Source organism: Cheilinus undulatus, linkage group 5, assembly GCF_018320785.1.
Source record: "Cheilinus undulatus linkage group 5, ASM1832078v1, whole genome shotgun sequence".
In the NCBI taxonomy this organism is placed as follows: Eukaryota; Metazoa; Chordata; class Actinopteri; order Labriformes; family Labridae; genus Cheilinus; species Cheilinus undulatus.
Window position 1 is genome coordinate 34312076 of NC_054869.1, and position 15001 is coordinate 34327076.

At 37.0% G+C, this 15001-nt stretch overlaps 1 protein-coding gene across 1 annotated transcript; it reads right to left on the reverse strand.

The window, feature by feature from the left end:
• cdo1 (cysteine dioxygenase, type I) lies at positions 1-10593 on the reverse strand. The gene is made up of 5 exons (XM_041788084.1): positions 10349-10593; positions 8697-8774; positions 6307-6464; positions 5604-5773; positions 1-999 (listed from the first exon to the last, which is right to left on the reverse strand). The coding sequence occupies exons 1-5, from the start codon at positions 10516-10518 to the stop codon at positions 970-972; spliced, it is 606 nt and encodes a 201-aa protein (XP_041644018.1). The 5' UTR covers positions 10519-10593; the 3' UTR covers positions 1-969.
• Between the last annotated feature and the right edge of the window lie 4408 nt (positions 10594-15001).

Consider the following 15001-nt stretch of genomic DNA (forward strand, 5'->3'; position numbering starts at 1 on the left):
TTTAGTGGAATAGTGTTTAATGGTGTAGAGTTATGGCCAGGTTTCTCATATACTGCATCACAGAAAGCATGCATGCTTTTAACAGTGCTATGAGAAGTGATCTGCTGTAAAAACTACACACTACATAAATACAGCTACAGTTAAAATATGCCAAAATCCTGAGAAAGAGTTTGAGTTTTATCTATTGTCTGCATATAGTAAAAAATAGTCCCTCCACAAGAATCTCTTGTGTATGAAACATTAAGGAGTATCACGGCGGCTCGCTGATTTACACACTACCACTGTGAACCTGCAAATAAATTACAACCATCGCACTTTGAAAAACAACAAAACTCTAAAGCTTTACATTTCTTTTTCCCAACACAAATGAAACAAATATCTTTTTTAATTAGGTTATACACACATTGTTACATTCCTTCACAATTTTCAACAGGAGTTAAGACAATTTTGAGTGGTATAAATCGACAGTAAATACAACTATAAAAGTGCGCCATTGAGAACAAAACTGTTGATTTCAGAACTGTCTTTTCTTCTGATACAAAATTTAAGAGAAACACTCTAAGAGCAATACCCCCCCTCCCTTTTTATAAATGCTTAAGCTCTTCTCTTTGACTATGGGCCTTAACTCCACAAAAGTGTGGATACGCAGGTCGTGGAGAGACAGGAATGTTGTTATTGGAAAAGGGTCTCCTCAGGCCCGGCAAACAAAAGGCAGATTCAATCCATGTCCAAGCCTATTCATGCATTCGTCCTGCGCTCATCAGTATTTGCCAAGCTCGCACTGGGCAGCGGTAAAGCCATTCTAATTACTGGGTTGTCCTTTTGAACCGGCCCGGTCCTGATTTTTTTAAATGGGTGCTTAGTCATAGTAGGTCCACATTTCGCTTCCCCCAGCAGTTTCCCTTGAATCATTTTTACAACATTGTCACTTTAAATGCAACTGTCTTCATCATCCTCCTTTGGTCACCATTAGTTGTTCTCTTGTGAAATTGTGGTTTCCTTAAAAAGAGTGGAAAAAGAACATGTTAGACCTTGGATTCAGTTCATTATCACTAAGTTACATAAAGCTCCTTGAAGTAAATCCCTCCATAAAGTTAACATGGATTAGTGAGTCTAGTTTAAATTTTATGAAGTTTTTACCACGTTACAGCTCAGCCTTTAGCTAGAGATTCACATAAAAAGAACCTGAAGCAACAATAGTTAAAAGCCGGGGTTGTATACTAGCTTAAGTTCATTGTGTCCTCTCTTGTGTTCTTCTACTATCTTATCTTTGTTTGTGTTGCAATCATACGCTCTAACTCAACAGTGTTATGGTCATGGTATGCTTATACAACTTGTAGATTTCAGATAAGGCCACTGTTGATGGCAGGTAGATCAGGTGCTCTCATTTCAAATTTTAGTTTCAGTTTATTTTATATATTAAATTCTATTAGTGCAGGACTTTAGATTGCTATTTTGAATAAAAAGGTTAGCTTGGCTTTAATAAGCAACTCTCACATGTTCAATAAATAGCTTTTCTTGCCTGCAAAGTAACATTTCTGCCTAACCAGCTGCAACTATTTTAACTGACATCAGATGGAAACTTTCTCCTGAATTTCCAAATCTTTACAGGGTGCCTCTTTTATTGCAGTTTGACTAGTTTAACAAGGCAAGTAAGATACAATAAAAACTTGCTGCTTCCTGCTCTCAAGGCAGGGGCAGTGGAAGTCTGCATGCTCACTTAACTGTTTCCACTGGCTCTATGCCTGCTGATGTCCTTCTATCTAAAAATGGGCATTTTTTTGCATACAAGTATGGTGATGCATATGTAAGAAAAAAGTTATGTATGTATCTGTTTTGTTCAACAGGAGAAATTAAAGACATGACTCTTTGTCTCGGTTTTCATCTGTTGCTTTCATCTGTAGTGGAGTTAGTTCAGGCTGTTATGTGTTTAGCATGTAATAAGACTGATATTTTCAATGCTACTTTTTAACATTAAAATCTCTGATTATTGAAGGATCATTAGTATTAAATTGCACATGTAGTTTTAAAGGCACTACAGATCTATAGTCATATTACTAAAGAAAGCAGCAGTGGTCCATTTTAACTCTCAGGTTGGACAATTAGTACCTCATAATGGTAAAATTCTTTGTTCATGTCATTTAAAAACTGCAGAGGTGGAGACTGTCCAAGCTGCACAAGTACATTGGCATGCCTTGGTGCTGAAATGTTTCTCGTGTATTTTTGCAATGATGACATTGTGCAGGAGTTTGCTTACAACTTTTGTAGGGCTGTCAAAAGATTATAATTCTAATCACAATTAATCTCTAGATTTTTATAGTTAATGATGATTAATCATACCCTTTTTATTACATTTTAAAATGTCATTATTTTGCATTTCAAACTGTTTTTGTGTTATTTTGGATTTTTCTAAATTCCTAAACTAAGGATAACTTACTTCCTGTTTCAATACAGACCTGCTTTTATGGACTTCACTTGTCCACTGAGCTGTCAGAGTTTTTATGGTGAAATGAGACATTAAGGAGAAGTGGTGGACTTATTTTACATCACTGTGGCAGCAGGAAATGCTTATGTGGATTAACCAAAGTTTGTTGAGAGCGACGATAAAACATGCAATTAATCACAATTTTAAAAACTGTATATCCTGGTTAATCGCTATTAATCTCGACAGCCCTACATTTCTGGTTAACTAAACCAATACATTACCCAATACTGGATGCTTAGACTAATATTTTTATTAGTATAATGAGGAAACGGGCATCAATATTGTTTGATTTTACTGATATTACAGTGTTTCCACTACGATTCATTTGGGCTGGAGGCCCACCACCCAAGTGAGACCCCCGTCGCTCCAAATGAATGGTATGAAATACTTTATTTAATGTATGTATTTTGCTTGTTTTATTACAACAGAGCATGAATGTGTTTTATACATTTAGCTGTCCTAAACATTAGCTATGTTTACATGGACCACTTGTAATTGGAATAAATGCCTGATTGGAATTACAATGCTTCATATAAATACCCCATTCGGAGTGAAATCTTCCGATCCGGTTCATTCAGAATGAAATTTCATTGCAAACAAGAAGGATGGTTTATGTCAATCCACATTCGGATCAGCGTCCACGAAAACACTCTATCTGATCACCTCTCCCAGTTTGGGGTGTTTTTGTCTTACTGCGCATGTCTGCCCCAAGTGACATGCTTCGTTATTCTCCCCCTTTGAATGGACTGCAGCAGTACCGCTGAGCTTGCTGCTTAAACAGGGGAAGCACCAGAAACATCAGAACTGTCTGCAGCACACGATAAAGGTCTATTTCTAAGTACAATAAAGTAGAAATAAAGATGATATAGAGTACGAACACGAGAGAGTAGAACAAACCAAGATTTTTGCGTGGGAATGAGTTGAAAAAATTAGTGAGAGATCTGACGATCTAAAGAAGGGTTCCCCAATTACTTTATCCCAAAATATTTTAAGATCAGAGAGCTGAGGGCCTGACATTGGATTTTTTTCCACCCATGACACCATTAAAATGTTTTGGATGTTCATGACTTTTTATGGCTATAAAAGGGAAACTTGTTGTTCACAATATCTGATCTGACCCCGAGATTATTTCACCCAACCTGGGATCAGTGCACAGAGTCCAGAGAGAGAGGAAGATCTTGCAGAGATTTAACCTGGACTGCTGCGCTCCCGCTTACATTTTAAAAGGTAAAAACTTCTGGCTCTGATATTTGTTAAGGCCTGAGATGCCTTAAAAATCAAAAGTAGACAAAATAAATTCATCTCCTTCAGTCTCAAAATCATGCAGTCTGTATCAGTCTCTCTTATTGGACAGCATGTTTGCAGAGCTGATGTGATGCTGTGCAACGCCGGTGTGCGCTCTACCCTGCATTATTATTACTACAACATTATACATTATTTCTACAACAACATGAGTTACTGTAACATATTTTAAATAGGCTAGGGATGAATGATATTATTGGCAGATATTAGATTAAAAAGGCAAATATCAGTATTGGCTGATATTGACATCCAACACTTTGGCTGAATATCAGCATGTATCAATTGTTAATTTTAGCTGTATACACCAATAAATTATTGAAGTTTTAGGCTGGACCAAAGACCTGTATCATTTGAAGTCTTTTGCTTTATTTATCCTCATTCTTTAAACTTTAAAGTGTGGTTTAGGAATAAAGTTTGTCTCTTTGTTCATCCTCAGACCTTTAAGTGTATTAGAAGGACTGAAGTTTTTGGTAAAAAAAAAAAAAACATATTTAAATATCGGTATATAAATAACAGCTGAAAGGAATCTGTAAATACTGGCCAAATTCCAATATCATGCATGGGCTTTTTTTTGGATGGATATGGTGTACGTTGAGATTTTGGCTTGATATTAGATAGATTATCTATCCATTTAATATCAAGCCAAAATCTCAAGGTACACCATATCCATACAAAAAAGCTATTTTAGGAATGCACGATATTGAATTTTAGCTGATATATACCAATATTTACAGATTATTATTATTGAAGGTGTGCCTTGGGCAAAAAACATTGAAAACCACTGGTATTTTAAAAACACTTTAATTGGATCCTGTCTAAAAAATATGATTATGTTAGGCTAAAGTTTAATTTTAAGTTATAAAAAGCAGTCTAAATCTACTTTTAAAACAAAACTAAAAACAACCGTGAATAAAATTCTTTGCTATGTTGAAGTTAACCCTCCTCAAACCCAAGGTGACACAAAGGCAACACATTTTGATGGACAAACCTAGGGGAAATCACTGTATTGCTGGATTGTATATAATTTTAAAATTCCGGTCATCACAACCCTAGCAGGTAGTGCTATGAATTTTAACATTTTTACCATTTTAGAGTCTCCCTAGGGCTGGGTAGCATGGCCTGAAAATAAATGCTGACTATTTCACACAAAAATCAGTTTACAATCTAAATCAATTTTCTTCTCTGCTTTTATAGTTAAAAGTTTAAGCTGTTACCTTGTCTTTAAAAGTGTACTATGTAGTTTCAGGGGGGTGGGGAGTTATTTACAAAGCACATTCGGTGTCTGAATGTTTTTTATCTTAAACAGACGGACTGAAAGTCCTTCAAAGGGTTATTGATATTTATGTATTTGTATTTAGTTGACTGTCATCTCTTATACTGAATCAGTGTTGTGCTGTGCTTGGACCAAATGTGCGTTTAATTGTAATTTCTATATAAAGATGCAGAGTGAGTCATCTGATTTAATTTTAGTTGTCAGCTGTCTTTCTTTTAATTTTAAAACACTGCAGTATAGGAGCAGCATGTAGACAGAAGATACATTATTTTGAGTGTAGGGGCGTCAAAGCAGACATCAAATTAAAGCTTCTGACAGTAACTTTGATTTTGGTTTAACTGGAGAAAAATCTGAGTTTTATCAATTTATCACCAAGGCCTCAGTCTCCCTCTTCAGAAATAAATTTCACAGCTGTTTCTGTTTGTCAAGATGGGCTCAGGGTTTTATCAACAAGCACTCATATGACGTGAACTCTGTCTTAGGTTTCTGTTAGTTTTCATTAAATATGTTATGTATGTGTTGAATGTGTGTAAAGTCTCTTACAAATGGAGTCCTCTCTCCATATTTGCTCCAGAAGGTCATCTTGACCGTGTTCCTGTGGCCTGTCCTCTGGTCAAAGGTCTGGCAGCACTGGAAAGGAGGGCTGTACAGGTGCAAACTGACTGCACACTCTGTGTGGCTGACATTTTCCACACGATGCAGGCCCAGGGAGTCTAAAATGTGCACACACATGTGAACAAACATACATTTAGACGGTGTACACCGCTGGAATGCTGTGAAATGAGGTTCACAGTCAGTTACTGGCAGTGCTGTAGCCCACAACTGAGAGCAAACATTACACCAGGGCTCTGTTGGCTTTGGGGAAACACCAAGTCAGCAGAGATTTGGGACAAGACCTCAACACTATTCATTGGAAAGTTGCAACTGGCTGTTAACTCCTGTGGGACTGGTCTGACATTACATAACTGCAGAGGTTGGAAACTCAAAACAATAAAGTATGGCCCAGCAGCAGCGCAGACTTTTTTAACCATAAGCAGTCAACATGCAGGACCAAAGCTGGAAAAAAATGAAGACAGAATGGAGATTTAGCTGCTTTACTCTCATAATAACACTATATTGGAAGCCAGTTTCACAAATGCACCCCCCTCCCACATACCCCCCCGACACACAAACAACCGAACAACATGGTATCAGTACTAACTAATCAAAACGAGTAGAAAATTTCCCACTCAGTTGAGTTCCTCACCATTTATGTAAGCAACCTTGTTTTCTTGGAGAATCCTCTGTGACTTCTGCACCATGTCTCCATGTGATTTACTGTCAGGCCATTCGAACAACGTCTCCTTCAGCTGACCCTGCAGCATCTTCATGAAACAGTGTGAGTTTGTGTGGTCGTGGATGCTACTGCAAATTGTAAGGTACGGAGAAATACAGCGTCAGTGTCCTTTTTGTCACCCCAAGAACAAACAACATTAAAACTTCGTCTGCTTTTCACATAAATACAAAAAGTGTCACACAACCTCAGACTGCAGATGCAATATAACAGCAGTGATATTATTCCTTGGAACAATGATGCTTTTTTTCCTAACAAACAACTTCTGCAGTTGTGTTCTCACTTTACTGATAAAGTCAGATTATTACAAGCTGTCGTGAATCTCCTCTGGTTTGATTGTTCAAGTAGCAATGTCTCTAGTTTGTCCATGTCTATGTGTTCCTGTAAAGTGTCCTTGGGTTTCTTGAAAGGTGCTATATAAATTCAAGATATTATTATTATTATTACATAGTAGGGATGCACAATAAATTGCAATTCCATTGTAATCAGACTTAAGTTTTGCAATACAAGCATCCCAAAAGGTTGTCTTCCTTTCCATAAACGAGACATGTATTTTATGCGTACAAGCAATGATTTCTTACTGAGCTTGTTATATGCTCTGACACTATTTTGATGCAGTCAGATGAAACTCAAGCCAGCTGTCAGCTACCCTTGGTGTAGATGTGGCAAATGTAGTGGTTAAAAAGCTGAAACCTGTTATCTATAGCTACTTTTAAAGTGTCATGCATTCTTTAGAATTACTTTCATGATCCCACAACATATCATTATAAAAATGTCATTGTACTGCACATTTTTCCTCATATGGGCCTAAGATTAAAATAGATATAAAGTCAAATATACTTAAATAATGATTGTAAGGTGTAAGTGTTAATTTCCCATGTAAAGCTCATAGAAAATCACTGCATTTACTTTGAATAACTTAACTTACTTTGAATAAGTTGACTACCTTGTTTCCATTAGAAAGACTAGCTAAAAAATGTATCTTTGATGAAAAAAAAAACTGACAAAAAATAAGATTAGTTTTTGTCAAGAATATTACACTTAGATAAAAATTTAATTTCTTTTTTATTCAAAATTCATGATACTTCTCTACCCTTGGAAAATTCATCAAAACACAACATATCCAGTGCTTAACAAATTTATTAGACCACCTGTCTCAGAGACCATCCAGCATCATGAAGAGCTTTAATGCAGACTCTTTCATTTTCAGTGAGCTCTCCACATTTTACCATTTTGAACAGGAATGAGGAATTTCAATCTGAATTCACCTTTTTATACCCAAATTTGAACCGGCGCATTGGGCTTCTTGAGATGTCAGAAATTAATCAAGCATAACATTCAACCACTAAAACTATTTTTTTCTGTTCAGGAATACAAGTGAATAACTATAATTTGATATATTAAACAAGAAATATTAATGTGCTTTACTATTTTTTCAGATTTTTTGTAAATCAGTAAATTTGAAAATTCATGGATAACAATAATAATTATATTTTAGCATTAAAAATATCATTTGGGTTAAAGAGCTTCTACATATTGGTGTATTAACCATTGCAGAAACATAGAAAAGGATTCTGGTTTCACCAATTTTTACCAATGCTGTTAATTTAGGGCAGCTGTAGCATAAACCTTAATTTGGGTGGTGGTCTAATAAATTTGTTAAGCACTTTATGTAAGTCTTATGCCTGTCAGCTGTAGAAAGCAGAGACTGTAGGTTTGACAGAGTGTACAGAACACACAAGTATGTTTTGGAACCAAATTCAGGCAAAGGAATGAATGTTTGACTAAAGCAAAGACTAAAATGTACAGATTTTTTAATGACCAAAACTAGACTGAAATGTTTTTTAGTTTTTGATGTCTAAAATTAACCTAAAACTACAAAGGGTAAAAATGATGGGACTAACACCAATGGAAATTTTGTCCTTAAGACTACTAGTACATTTTTTTAAAAGCAGTAAAAATTAACACTGAAGAAAAGATATCACAATACCACTTGTTTCCGATATCATCCAGCCCTACTACTTACATAACCTGTCTACAGGACATTGAACTCTCTTATCTCCATTAACCGGGTACAATTGCCAGAGAACATCACTTCAGTAATTTGCCGACAAAATGTAACAGCAGCAGACTGCTAACAAGAGTGATGCACTGATAAAACTGTCAGAAGATTTATAATACTTACTGCAGTGGCATTTCTTGCAGCCTTGTTCAAACAGTAATGGAGGACTTTATGATTAAGATTGTGATTTACAAAAACACAAGCAGCAGTTAAATTAATGTTGTGTTGATGGGTATCTCACCTGCCATGCCCCTCTCCCCAGCACAAGATCATGAGATTGAACTTCCCATTTCCCTCATCCACCAAGTTCCTCGTGTACCTAGAGAAGAATACAACTTGTTGAACAAACAGGGAGAAAACCTGCTGTTTTGATCCTCAGTGCTTTACAGTGAATATTTTGTGCAAACTAAATCGGAAAATATAGGGACAACCAGAAATTTCCCTGTAAAACACAGATACCGGGCTCACCATTTATTGTTTTTATTTGTTTTAATGTCTGCGCATAATATGGCATGCTTACTACTTTGATTTGTTATGTACTTTAGTACGGATTTCAATATCATTTTCCACAAAAAAAGGACAATCCCATTTTTCCTTCTAATGACCTCCCTAGTCTGGCCATGAGTCTGGCTCTGTTCAAGGTTTCTGCCTGTTAAAAGACATTTTCCCTTGCTAGTTACTTTGAAATAATGTTTCCAGAGTTTACTGTTGGTGGATTAATTTAACCTTGAGATAGAATTTGTTGTGCATTGATGCTCTACAAGTGCAGATTGATTGAATGATCTATGATATAAGATAAATTTGTATGTTTTTGATTGGATTTGTTGATTTGATGTCTTTGGCTATGTCTCAAATTGATAAGATATTACAATCTCACCATTTACGCCCCCCCCCCCCCCGTCTTTTTTGGTGTTGAACAGTAAGGACTCTCAACATACCATTAATTGTTAAAATCACGTTCTGTAGAGATATGACAACGCTACCCTTTTGAGAGATGCTAAGGCTAAAATCTCCACTTAATATGTACGACTAAAAAGGTCGTTTCCCCCTAATTTGCTCCTTGTTTTCGGAACAAATGCTATTTTCCTACTAGTCATGTTTTGTCCCCCATCACTCTCTGGATGTTTACGAGGCAGCTGCATCTCCCTGCACGCGGGGCGATCCCTGCACGAAACAGCGGGTGTGTGTCCGAGCTGGGCAATGATTGGATGAACCTCTCACCCTCCCTCCACTGACCCCTGACTAATCACAACACACGGGAGCCATTGAACACTTTTTGAATAAAAGGGGAGGGGAAGGGACACATTTAGGAGCGAGACAAACACGGTAAAGAGCCTGCGTGGTATAAGGCTGTCAGTTCGATGCGTAAGTGGCGCTTTGAATACATTTTATGTGATCAATTTATAAAGAAATATATATAAAAAATATTTACTTTCATTTGAAATTGGATGTAAAGAAGCTGACATTCTTTGTAGAGACCAAACAGCCTGTTTATATTCAAATTTAGGAACGATGCTTTATCCAGAAAAGTCCTTTATTTTAGACCAAAATAATCGATCCCTGAACACAACAAGTTTTGAAGTTTGTGCATTAACAAAGAAAAAACTTTAGCCCACTTTTATGTTCCTGGTATCCACAACTTTTTTTCGTTTCTTTTTTGCTTTAGTACAATCTATCTAAATAGTTTTGCAATTAAAATGAAAGCAGTAGACAATAAATTTGCACGCAAACTGGCAGTTAAAAAATACATTTGGTCAAGTTAAGGAGCTGAACTGTTAAAACAACACAATAAGAAAGGAGCTTCAGCCTTGAAAATGAGTTATATCACATTTGTAACGTTAGCATATTTTTAAATCAATACACGTGTATTTTTTATTTATTTATTTTTTTTACCTGTACTGATCAAACTTAGCATATTTCATCCATTCCTGCGGATTGCTCTCATAGGCTTCCATTATATCCTGCACCTCCTCAACATTGATGCAGTCACTCTCGAAGATGTGGTGCAGGATTTTAATCAGGTCGTCCAGAGTTTCTGGCTTCACCACCTCGGTTTGCTCCATCTCTGTCCGGCTTCTTTTCAAAGATATTTTCCACTCCAAGTTCAAACAACAGGTTCCTCTGTCCAACTTTGTGCACTCGGCTACTTTTTTATAGGCTAGCGCAGCAATTTGGGGGCGAGCTGGTGCTGGACTGTACCATTACTGGAGAAGGTGAACGCCCACAGCGCAGAGTCCAATTTAAGTTGATTTCTCACGTTTTCCTGATGAACTACTTCATAGAAGACGTGGCTGCGTTCGCCACACTTGGTCTACAAAGATGAGACGACTTTTATTCGCTGTTATGCTTGTTTAAATGGTAAATTTGCATCCATGTCACACATTAAGAACTTGGACTAATCCCCTTTGAGTCCAATTCCACCACGTTGTCACAAACACATCCTCCCCCTTTTCCTCTCGCTTTCTCATCGAGGCATTTTGTCTAACAATAGCTGTGCAGCCTCTTTTTGTAGGCCCTCTCTTGCAGACTGGGTAAGGTGTGAAGTGGAGATGGAGGGGGAAACGTGGATAAAATAAAGGCTGAAAATTAGGCTAAATGATCTTGTTTGGTGGCATGCATACTGACTTTTTGGGAATGGTTATTTTTTAGGCTTTATGTGTTGTGTAAATTATTAAATATATTACGAAATTACACGTAATGCATGAAAGACAAGGATTACAAACAGCCAATAATAGTTTTTATGGATTATGAAGTATTCTGGTCAATTCAAAGGGGGAAACAGGAGATAGGGAAAGTGCTCCATTTATTCTGTAGATAATTAAAGGTTTGCTTGGTTCAACAGGGAAGTTACCTTGTCATTGTCAAACAAATCTAAACCTGATAATAGATCACAGGATAAACACACAGGCCCTGTGAGTGTGACTGAAGCACACATGGAAAACTGCATCTATAAAGGCACACAGAAACCTTTGGAGCTGACTTGGAAAACACGTCGAATAATTTCGAAAAGAGAATTTTGGGCTTCTACTTTACTTTTTTCTTTATTTCAGACACATGAGTCCATACCATCATTAAAACACATCACATAATTGAAAACAAAGTCAACAACACACTGACAGTAGAAATAAAGGGTAGACCATTGTTAGTTTTTCGGGGCCGAAACAGATATTATCTGATTGTTAACTGATATTTTGAACCAATATGCATTTAAAATTAGCCAACAGTAAGTTTCAGTAATTTAAATGTTAGATTTACAACATTTGATAGGACAAAAACCTGTTGTTCAAAGTAATTGGGCCACTTCTCTACTAATTACTGTAGGTTAATATCTACAACAGCATTAAAGGGGAGTTTATATCTCTGAAAGTTATACACCTCTTAATATTAATGTATGTACAAACCAGTAGCACACGTGGTTGGATTTTTCTTAAAGAAATAAAGTAGAGTGAACGTAGTAGTGAAGTAGTCTTTCTCTGCTCTGAGGTTGTCTAAATTGGATTGGCATATGAGGACTAAAATAATGATGAAACACAAGTTAACACAAGTCAACATAAGTTGAAGTGCTGAGAACAAAAGCACGTAGGTCTATATTCTTACGTTTTTATCAATGAAACTAAAATTGATGTAGATTTTTGACAGCTATGTACCACTTGATTTCCCAGGTGGTTCTAGGGGTGTTTAGGTTTTCTTAGATAAGATAAGGGTGGCCACAAGGAGAAAAGGTTGGGAACCACTGACATGGTGAACTTTTCTATCCTTTACAGCATTGGTTCCCACTTTGGGGTCAGTGATCCCCAGGGGGGGTGCCAGAGTCCAACTTGGAACAAAACAAAATAACTTGCAGAATTTGTACATGGGCATGGCTGCTCCTCAAGGCAAAACAACCAACTTATGTCGTCATTTGAAATTCACAAACTAAGTGAGAAATACTTATAATCCTGATGTCAGTGTCAACCAAAATTATGATTTTTGCCATAATCAAGCAGCCATAGTGACAAAGAGTAAAATCCGTGTATTAACGTTAAAAAACAAAAACAATGGGTCAACTTTTACACTTACCCTTTGTATCTGTGTCCCTCCCTTGTCTCTCAAAACAGTTACACGGGGTCATAAAACCTCCCATATGAAAAGGGACAATGCTTGGAGTTGCTGATGTGTCATCAGTTGTCACCGACAGCACTGATGTAAACAGACGTGACAATGCTACCAGACATTTCTACTTGTGCAATTCCTTTTTTGTTTGAAATATAAGGTCCGCTGAAACAACATTTAGTAATTTTACATATCTTATAAACAGAGAAAGTACTTTTAGCCCCGTTTTACACTTGAGCAGTCATCTTGCTAACATTACCAATGAATGATGCCAATTCACCATGCATTCTGGGATACTACCCATAACACTTGGTTTAAAGTGTGCCTCTGGAAAATGGGTTGAGGGGCCCTAGTACCTCATCCCAGACCAGCCTAAAGAGCATGGGCCACTGAACAACCCAGTGAATGGGCGCCCCCCGTAAGGGATGTATTGATGACATCAATGGGTGCTGGATCGCTAGCATTGGTGCTAGCATCCTGGCTAACATTTACTTCATTTTCTAACTGAAAAGTGTGATGTTATAATTACTTTTGGTGCCATTTTTTAACTTTTCATCAGTTTCCTCCTATTTTTTTTCATAGTTTTTCTACATTCCACACATTTTACCTCTTTTAACCTTTTTTTCTGATTTTTTACTCCTTTTCACTACCTAAGCCACCCATCTTCACCATTTCCCACCCATTTAAACTCTTTTCTTCTTCTCTTAGCATATTTTTGTCCCTCTGAACCCTTTACCACTCTGTAATCACTTTCCTCCACTTTTTCCATACTTTTTCTTGTCCACGTTGAACCCATTTTTGCCAACTTTTACTATTTTATTTTTATATTTTAGGTTTTTTTTTTTCAGTTTCTTTATTCTCCAGCATCCTGATGTTTGTGCACATCAAGGCTTACTATGAATTCTGACATTAATTTCTAAATGGTTTAGTCAATGTGCTCATCCACATTTTAAACATTACAAAAAAAGGTAATTCTGCTTCAAGAAAAGATGTTTACATTTTGAAAAAGTCTATTGTACTACAGTGTAAATAAAACATGGTTATCACAGATTAACTTTCCAATGGACCATTATTTTTGCTGACCTCCATGTGCCCCCTAACCTTGCAAAGCAGATGGATACGTCCATTCAATCAACCAATCAGCGACGAGGGGCAGTACTTTTGACGCAAGCAAGCAGCAACAAGAGGGCGGTGCAATTATGGCAGAAGAGATTAGCATAGATGCTGCTAAAGTGCCAGTTTTATCAGGACTTGACGACATTTCTTTGTTAAAAGAAGAACAAAGATCAGCATTGAGTTGTTTTCTTTTCAAAAACAACAAAAGTTGTGTATTGACATGTCTACAGTCACCATGGTTCATATTATGCAGTTCTCTATGGAGTTTATTCCTCGCTAGGGGCGCAGCTAGGTCGCGGCTACATCACATGTTTTGTTGCTCTGATTGGCCCATAAAGATGTGACAGACAGAATGTTCATCCAATCACTTTCAGAGTGACTGCCCTTTCCCAAACGCTGTGTATGAGTGGTTTACCAGATGGATGTGTGAAACAAATCCGTCTGGCATGTCAGGTTATGGGCCCCCAGAAATCTCTCCTCTTTATCCCCCCTTATGGGCAGTCTTGCCTCAGCCAACCCTTCCAGTCCAACAAGATTTGATCCCCTCCTCAGGTAGCAGCCTCCTTTGCAATCCAACAGCTTCCTTGTCACTAAGGGTGACAGAGCATTTTCTGTAAGGGCTCCACTACTATGGAGCTTTGGTTCTTTATTTGTTTTGTTTTGTCTTATTATGTTGCTTTTTTAAATTGGTGTGCATTTTATTTTATGATGTAAAGCACTTTGTAACAATGTTTCAAAAGGTGCTATATAAATAAAATTATTATCATTATTAGTAATAAGTAGGGGTTGGGTTTAGTGGAAGGGGTTAGGATTGTATTGGGACAGAGTCAGTCTCTCCAAAGTCTCCAGAAGCAACAACAACACTTGGTATCAACATGGTTTAAACATTGAGTTTCTCAGTTCTAACATATTTTATATAATCTTAAAACTATAAATCCATTCCCAGAAACTTTTGCGCCTGTTCTCACGGTGCACTGTGTCTAAAGCTAGTAGTTTACCAAAATCCATAAACTTGAGTGAATTATAGTTTTGTTTATCCGTCAATTATAGCTCACATCAGTAAGCCAGGGCTTTGACACTGTGTGTGAAACATGTGCTAAGTGGAAAAATAACTCTGAGACAAACTTACATAAAATCAAAAACAGAGAGGCTGAAGGAGAGATGCTCCTGCTGATAACGATTACATATGCATGGCATTAAATGCTTGTCCTTCTTTTCCGGGAAAACGTTCCCCCCTGGACAATAAAGCATATCTTATCTTGTCTTATTTTATCTTATCATATCATGCCTTAAGATCATCTTCACTGTGTTTTTTGGTTACTGTGTGTTAGGCAGTCC

Excerpts from the sequence above, each read along its gene's own strand:
- cdo1 (XM_041788084.1), bottom strand. The coding sequence starts at position 10,518 with ATGGAGCAAACCGAGGTGGTGAAGCCAGAAACTCTGGACGACCTGATT. Across the intron at positions 8,775-10,348 it reads GCTAAGTTTGATCAGTACAG|GTACACGAGGAACTTGGTGG; the intron begins GTAAAAAAAATA and ends ATTCTTCTCTAG. Across the intron at positions 1,000-5,603 it reads ATGGAGAGAGGACTCCATTT|GAAACCACAATTTCACAAGA; the intron begins GTAAGAGACTTT and ends ACTCTTTTTAAG.